At 46.3% G+C, this 8,444-nt stretch overlaps 1 protein-coding gene across 1 annotated transcript; it reads left to right on the top strand.

Moving 5' to 3' along the window:
* The first annotated feature begins 2,666 nt into the window (after positions 1 to 2,666).
* LOC136511100 (uncharacterized) lies at positions 2,667 to 7,864 on the top strand. The gene is made up of 5 exons (XM_066505309.1): positions 2,667 to 3,774; positions 4,787 to 5,295; positions 5,683 to 6,450; positions 6,953 to 7,037; positions 7,230 to 7,864. Exons 1-5 carry the CDS (start codon positions 2,667 to 2,669, stop codon positions 7,862 to 7,864), a joined length of 3,105 nt encoding a protein of 1,034 aa, XP_066361406.1.
* Positions 7,865 to 8,444: the final 580 nt, after the last annotated feature.

The following is an 8,444-nucleotide window of genomic DNA, read 5'->3' as shown; positions in this document are numbered from 1 at the left end:
CAGAGCGCGCGGCCCGACATCAAAAGCCTGCCTCGTGCGCCCGAGCCACCCCACGAGCGGGAGCGGGCACACACGCTGAGGCCCCTCCCCCGTCCCGTCCAGTTCCTCGAGACCTCGACCCAACTCCGTGTTGGCGTGGAAAGTCCCTTTTTTTCTCACTAAACTTCAGAAGAGAGCAGAATATCTCCTTTAATTTTTAAAACCATTCATCTTACCTTCCTGACCCTATTATAAGTGGTTTTGAAGACGATTTTATCTTTTTTTTATTTATTTTGGTTGAATCTTAAAAAAAACACAGTAAATCACAGAAAGATCATAAAATAGAAAATTTAATTTTGTTGGACTCCACATGAGTAGATCTACACAATGAATATATAATATAATATGTTTTAGTACAAAGTTTTTGTTGTAACTTTATATCTATGCTTTTCTGTAATTAAATCGAACAATTCATAGTTGCAGTTTCTATGGTCCAATTGTAGCAAAATTTTTATGGTGGGCTAATTATTATATACTTAAACTGTAGCAAAAAGTTTTTGCAGTTTCTTTAGCCGGTTCATAGTTGCAGTTTCTATGGTCCAATTGTAGCAAAAAGTTTTTGCAATTTCTTTAGCCGGTTCGATCTAATAAATGCGACCATAGGACCGAGTCCTATACACTGCATACTTGATTCTATGAAGAAGCCGCTCCTAACCAACGAACCCGCTCCTATTCTCTTCTCTCTCTCCCGCGCGTCGGAAGTCAGACTGAGGAAAGAGAGGGGATCGGTAGACAGTAATAAATGGTGGACCCAATTATAAACTCGGTCCCGGTTCTACACATTGAAAACTAAATACTAGAAGCCATCACATCACTATGGGACCCACCCAAAGAGCCGACCCCGCATCTATACACTGCAGACGCTCTAAGCCGACGCCGTAGAGAGAACCGTGCCAGGCTGTAAAGACATCTCTGAACCCGACTTTGAATACATCTTCTCCCACCCAGGGGCGAAGCTGGCGCTCAGTCAACCCTGGTGCACTACTAAACATACATTATCTCGTGTTGCTAGATAAATTTTGAATTTTCCCTAATTCTATCCAATTTAAATTTTAACAAAATTTCAATGAATCTTTACCAAATATGAAACAATATAGTTTTTTGGACCGTGTTTTTCAATAACATCCAATAGCTGGTCTTTATTAGATTGGTAGGCCAAATATTTTTGGTAAACTAAGCATAAACGATATAACGAATAGTCGTGTTGTATTATAGAAGAAATAAGAGAGAGAAAACACTTAGCTTCAATTTAGTCAAGCAGTATTTGTATATTTGCACATCTCAATTTTCAAGGTTCGGGTCAGAATTGTTCACCACTTGTGTCCTTTCGGGGTGTTTTTTGGTCCTGTAGGTTTGTATAAATGCGAAAGCAATCTTATTCCATACCGTACAAAGCTATCAACAGATCTGAGCTTCTTTTCAAGTTTAATAAAAAAAAACAACTAGAAATAGATCCGAGCTTTGACGTCGCAGACCATGTAATCAAGTAATAATAGTTTAGGTTGTTTTCGAATAGCTAGGGCCCGAAAGCCAGTGCTATGCTAGCATGGAGCAGGGCAGCCACAGGCCACACGCTTGGTACACTCCCGATCGATGCTCCACTAAGCCCTTTTAGTTTCATCCTAACTTCTAAAAAGTTGCTACAGTACCTGTCACATCGAATGTTTGCGACCCGTGCATGGAGCATTAAATGTAGACGAAAAGAAAAACTAATTACACAGTTTGATGGGAAATTGCGAGACGAACGTTTTGAGCCTAATTAGTCCATGTTTGAACACTATTTGCCAAATAAAAACGAACGTGCTACAGTAGCCCCAAAATCCAAATTCCTGGAACTAAACAAGGGCTAACTAATGCAATGCTGGATAAGTCGTGCCCTCGTGAGGAGGCCGAGTTAACCACGATTCAAAATATAAGACATATTTGTTCGTTGGATAGTGTTATAAGCAAAGGGTTTGGTCTTCTCCAATAACAAGACCCAAAAGATAACATTTCTGTAAATAGATCTACAGGAGAGAGTATACTAAGATTTAGGTTATACCTCTCTTGGCACCTAAAATAAGTCTTTCATATAGGTACTCTATTGAAGGCTATAGGTATCGTGTTGGAGACCCATTTTAGATTTGAGTTCCGTAATAGGTCTCCTGTTCAAGACAAACTCAGGTGCCTGGTGCACGCTGTTGTCGCAGGGCGGTGCACAGACGTTGGGACACGGCCTAGTAGCTCGTAAAACGTTTTTTTAGTAATGTTTGGCTGGTCTATAAATTATTTGTGCTGATTTGTATAATTAATTTGTTGAGAAAAAAAAATACTATACGATGACCGATAAGTCTGGCTTATAAACCGCCTTGTAACGGCAGCCGAACGTAGCCTCAGCCTGGCGCCTGTGCGTCAGGGTGGGTCAATGTGGCTTCGCCCCTGCTCCACGGGTTCCAGCCGTGTTCCGTATCTGATTTCTCCTCCAATTCCTCTTTTCTACCCTTGATTCCATTCTGGATTGATCATTACCGTAACATCTGGTATCGAGAGCCACCTGATTCGGGGAGAAATTTTTCTTCGCGTCGAAGTTCTTCGCTCTGGCGCCGAAGAAGAAGATAACCAAGTTTCAAGCGGAGATGATGGAGGCCATGACGAAGCAGTTCGCCGGGTTTCAGGGAGCCATGGCGACGACGCTGAACAAGCTCAACGACCTCGAGGCATGGCGGACTATCGCGGAGACGTCGATGGGCACGATGATGCAGCAGTCCAAGGAAACGACGACTCGCGTGCAACAGCTCGAGGCGCGGCCTCCACCGCCGCCACCTCCGTTGCCGATTCCGCTCCCGACTCCGCCACTTCCCCAGGCTCCTGCGGCACTGCGACCCGCACCCCCACCCGGATGGTTCGACCTCAACGCCGTTCTGGGGAACTCGCAGCCGTCGTCGAGCTCTCAATCGCCCAATGGGCACGGCCAGTGCATTGACAACCGGGTTGTGAGCGGTGGAGTCCTAGGATTACCACCACCGCGCCCGGTCACGGGTACGCCCCACGACCCTCCCGCTGCAGTTGTTGTTTGTCATGATCTCGATTGGCAATCGCACAATCGTTCGCTTCCCACACCTAAAATGGATTTCCCGAAGTTCAGTGGGGATAATCCAAGATTATGGCGTGACCAGTGTATCATGTATTTCGAGGTCAATGGCATCCCGCCGGTGTTGATGACGAGGTTCGCCACGCTCAGCTTCCAAGGATCGGCGGCGACGTGGTTGCAGACGGTGGAACGCCGAGGTCGCGTCACCGATTGGGACAAGCTCTGTGAACTGGTGTTCGCCAAGTTCGACAAGGATCAGTACCAAAACCATCTGCAGCAACTGGAATCCTTGAAGCAGACCGGATCGGTCCAGGAATACCACGCTCAATTTGAGAAGCTAGCACATGGTATTCTGCTCTACAATCCCACCTATGATGATGTGTTCTTCGTGACTCGTTTTCTGTCGAGACTGAAAGAGGAAATTCGGGCACCCCTCATGCTTCATCGTCCTGGTGATGTGGACCCTGCTAGCACGCTAGCGACTCTGCAAGAGGAGGAGTTGAAGCAGGCCAAAACCAGATCTCTTGGGCGGGGTTTCACCAAGAATCTGGACAGAAATACCTATCTGAAGAATGGGGAGAAAGTGCAAAGTGTGGAATCTGATGATAAAGTGGCTACACTAGAGCAATATCGTCGCAAGAATGGGCTCTACTTCAAATGTGGGGGCAAGTGGGCACCAAATCACACTTGTCCAAGCAAGTTCCGATTCATGTGTTGGAAGAGTTGTGGGATGCCCTGGAAATTTAGAATTCTGATGATTCCGAAGAGGCGCAGTCAGAGTTGGTACCTGACGAGTTAGTTATGACAGTACAGGAGCAAGGGACAGCCACAAAGGCTAGGCGCCAAACCCTGAAATTACTGACACAGATTGGGAAGCAGTAGGTTCTGGTGTTGGTTGACTCAGGCAGTATTGGTACATTCATCAGTGACCGATTGGTACAGACACTGAAGCTTTCAGTCCAACCCTGTACTCCAACTCAGTTCAAGGCAGCAGATGGGGGGCAGCTGCAGTGTGCTAGCCAAGTCACTGCCTTATGGGCGTGTTTGGGACCGCGGTTGTCGACCGCGCGGTGCGGTATGGGCACCGCAAGCTCCGAGTCGCGGTGGCGTAAACGCGAGCACCGCGAGCTGCTAGTTCATTTTCGCGACTCCCGTGCCGAGTGCGGTTGAAAGAATCATCGCGGCCGCAGGGCGTTTGGCGCGATTGTTCGATTCTTTCCACCGTCACCGCGGAATACGCGGTCCCAAACACGCCATATGTGGTGTTTGGTTGCCCCTCCTAAATTTTAGTCGCTGTCCCATCGAATGTTTGGACACATGCATGGAGTATTAAATATAGACTAATTACGAAACTAATTGCATAGTTTGCGACTAATTTGCGAGACGAATCTTTTAAGCCTAATTAGTCCATGATTTGACAATGTGGTGCTACAGTTAACATGTGCTAATGACGGATTACTTAGGCTTAAAAAAATCGTCTCGTGGAGTATTGATGGATTATGTAATTTGTTTTTTTATTAGTATCCGAACACCCCATGCAACATTCTCCCGACACACCTCCTAAATTTTAGTCACTGGATCCAAACACCACCTTAGAATGGTGGGTTCAAGGCCCGACATTCACATCTGATGCCCGGGTACTGGCCCTGAGATGTTATGATATGATTATCGGTGAAGACTGGCTGGAATCTGTTAGTCCAGTATGGGTGGATTTCAAATCCAAAGCTATGAGGATCACTCACAAAAGGAAGAGAATTGCTCTGCAGGGTGTTCAAGATAATACTGCAGGGTGCCTGCCAATACCAGCTAAGAAGCTCCAGGGATTGATTCGGGGTGGTGGAGCAGCGTACTGCATTAAGATGTTTCATGATCCTCCACATGCTGTGTTGTCGGACGACCAACAGTACATCTGCTCAATACAGACAGAGGACATGCCTGCAGTGCCAACTGAAGTACAGGAGCTTATCCAGCAGTATGAACACCTCTTTGCTACACCCACTGAGTTACCTCCAGCTCGTTTAGCCGATGATCAAATCAATCTGATGCCAGGAGCTCAGCCCGTACGAGTGAGACCTTATCACTACTCACCAATTCAGAAAACAGAAATTGAAACCCAAGTTAAGGAAATGCTGAACAATGGTGTGGTTCGCCCTAGTGCAAGTGCATTTGCTTCGCCGGTGCAGCTGGTATGCAAGAAAGATGGCACGTGGCACTTTTGCGTTGATTACCGGCTTTTGAACGCTGTGACACTGAAACATAAGCACCCAATGCCAGTTGTGGAAGAGTTGTTGGATGAGCTTAGTGGTGCTACTGTTTTTACAAAACTGTATTTTCGGGCAGGGTACCATCAAATCCGAATGGCAGCTGGTGATGAGTATAAGACGGCTTTTCGTACACACCAAGGTCTCTATGAGTTTCTGGTCATGCCGTTTGGGCTCACAAACGCGCCTGCAACTTTTCAAAGCTTGATGAACACTCTATTTTCAGAACTCTTACGCCGGGGAGTTTTAGTGTTTATGGACGGCATATTGATTTATAGTAAGAATCTTGAGGAACATCTGGTGTTGTTGCAGCAAGTGTTTGACATTCTGCACCAAAACAAGTTCTACATCAAAAAGAGCAAGTGCTTCTTTGCTCAGCCGACAGTAGAATATTTGGGGCATATCATCTCGGCAGAAGGGGTAGCCACTGACCCTACCAAGATAGCAGCTGTGCAAAATTGGCCAACACCTAAGACTGTCAAGCAGTTGAAAGGTTTTGTTGGCCTCACTGGCTATTACAGACGATTCATACAACATTATGGAATAATTAGTCGACCCTTGACTGAAATGCTAAAAAAGGGTCAGTCATTCCACTGGAATTCAGATTCTGACAGAGCCTTCCAATTGCTGAAACAGAAGATGATACAAGCACCTGTACTTGCTGTGCCTAATTTTGGTAAAACTTTTGTTCTTGAAACTGATGCTTCAGATTTAGGGATTGGAGCTGTGTTGATGCAGGAAAATCATCCAATTGCATATCTCAGTAAACATCTATGCTCTAAGAATCAAGCTTTGTCAATCTATGAAAAGGAGTGCCTTGCAATTTTGATGGATGTAGACAGATGGAGGCCATATTTGCAACATAATCAGTTTCTCATCAGGACTGATCACAAGTGTCTCTTGCACCTCACTGAGCAAAGAGTTGCTTCCAGAATTCACCACAAGGCAATGGTGAAACTCATGGACTTCAAATATCAGATTCAGTATAAGAAGGGTATAAACAATGCTGCTGCAGATGCCTTGTCAAGGTGTGTGGGTGATGAAGAAGTAAATGCAATCTCTGAATGTGTTCCTGCCTGGGTGCAAAGACTGAAAGAAGGATATCAAGAAAATCAGGAGGATCAGTAATTACTTACTGAGCTGTTGGTCACTAGTGAAAACAGCAAGGGTTTCACATTAGTTGATGGAGTTATCAGGTGTCATGGAAGAGTATGGGTTGGCAATAATAAACTGGCACAGCAGCATATCCTTCAGGCAGTGCACAGTAGTGGCATTGGGGGCCATTCTGGAATCACTCCAACATATAACAGAATCAAAGCATTATTTGCTTGGCCCAACATGAAACAAACTGACATTTGTGCAACAGTGTGAAGTATGTCAACAAGCAAAGATAGAAGACATCAGGCAGCCAGGCCTACTGCAACCTTTGTCAGTCCCATCTCAAGCTTGGGAAGTAGTCAGTTTAGATTTCATAGAAGGCTTACCACCTTCTGACAGATACAATGCAATCCTGGTTGTAGTGGACAAATTCACCAAATATGGACATTTCATTCCCATTCATCATCCATACACTGCTATGCAGATAGCAAAAGTCTATTTGGACAACATATATAAGCTCCATGGATTGCCTAAGGCCATGATTTCAGATAGAGATCCAGTGTTTGCAAGTAATGTCTGGCAGCAGCTTTTCAAGTTGACTGATACCAAGTTACTGATGAGCTAAGCATATCATTCTCAAACGGATTGACAGACAGAACGGTTGAAACAATGTCTGGAAGGTTTTCTTCGCTGTACAGTCCATTCATGTCCTCGGCAGTGGAGTAAGTGGTTGTCTGTGGCTGAGTATTGGTATAATACAGCCTACCATTCAGCTATTGGTCATTCCCCATCTGAGGTACTGTATGGGCACAATCCTCGTCATTTTGGAATCTCAAATCTTCAGATGTGTTCAGTACCAGAGTTGGAACAGTGGCTCAAAGAAAGAGAATTGCTGTCAAGGGTGATTCAGTTGCAGTTGACTAGGGCTCAACAACGAATGAAATCACAAGCCGATAAGAAACGTTCTGAACGAAGCTTTCAGCCAGGAGATATGGTCTATATGAAGTTGAAACCTTATGTTCAGTCAACAGCGGCTGCAAGACCAAACAAGAAACTGTCATTCAGGTATTACGGTCCATATCGTGTATTGGAACGTATCAGAGAGGTGGCTTACAGGTTGGATCTCCCAGCTCACAGTCGTATCAACCCAGTGCTGCATGTATCTCAACTCAAGAAACAAGTTGCTGCTGGTTGTGAAATCTCTGATGATCTGAGTACAGTTTGTACTGATCCAGCAACGGTGTTGCAGCTGGAGAAGACATTGGATCGCAGGATGATTCAACGTGGAGCCGAGGCCGTGAAACAAGTTAAGATCAAGTGGACTTATCTTCCAGAAGCTATGGCAACTTGGGAGGATGCGACAGCATATGAAGAGTGTGATGATTTCTTAGCTTGAGGACAAGCTAGTTCTTAAGGGAGGGAGAGTGTTATGCTAGTATAGTCATAGATGACAGGTGGTCCTCGGCCAGCTGTGTGTGAGTAAGGCGGTTAGGAGTAAGACATCTCTGAACCCGACTCTGAATACATCTTCTCCCGCGGGTTCCAGCCGTGTTCCATATATGAATTCTCCTCCAATTCCTCTTTCCTACCCTTGATTCTATTCTGGATTGATCGTTACCGTAACACCACCTGCCAACCGAGCAGCGAGCACGCGACGAGCTGACGACCACTGCCTGCCCTGCGGGGCCGGCGCCCCGTTACACCTACTACCCTGCCAGTGCCATTAACCCCGACGAGCCATAGCGGCGCCGGCGCGGCGACTGCGCCCTGCGTCGGTCGGTTTCGCGTTACCACGACGCGCGCACGCCTTGCCCGGCCGTGAGTCCGCGACAACGGTCACCGCCTCGACGGATCCAATCGTGCCCGGGCATCTGGTCGGCGCTGGTCGTGGTCCCCGCAGCGGATTCCTCAGAGATCACCTCGTGAGCTTCATGTGTCCGTGTCGGGATGTTCCGCCAGAACTCTCGCGCAAGAGG

The sequence above is a fragment of the Miscanthus floridulus genome, chromosome 16 (genome assembly GCF_019320115.1).
Source record: "Miscanthus floridulus cultivar M001 chromosome 16, ASM1932011v1, whole genome shotgun sequence".
NCBI lineage: Eukaryota > Viridiplantae > Streptophyta > Magnoliopsida > Poales > Poaceae > Miscanthus > Miscanthus floridulus.
The sequence above is the reverse complement of the archived record's forward strand: the minus strand, read 5'-3'. Positions and strand labels throughout refer to the sequence as shown.

Coding starts and splice junctions, on each gene's coding strand:
- LOC136511100 (XM_066505309.1), top strand. CDS start 2,667: ATGACGAAGCAGTTCGCCGGGTTTCAGGGAGCCATGGCGACGACGCTG. Junction 5,296..5,682: donor TTGCTTCGCCGGTGCAGCTG/GTATGCAAGAAA, acceptor GTGTTGTTGCAG/CAAGTGTTTGACATTCTGCA. Junction 6,451..6,952: donor CTGAATGTGTTCCTGCCTGG/GTGCAAAGACTG, acceptor ACTGCTATGCAG/ATAGCAAAAGTCTATTTGGA.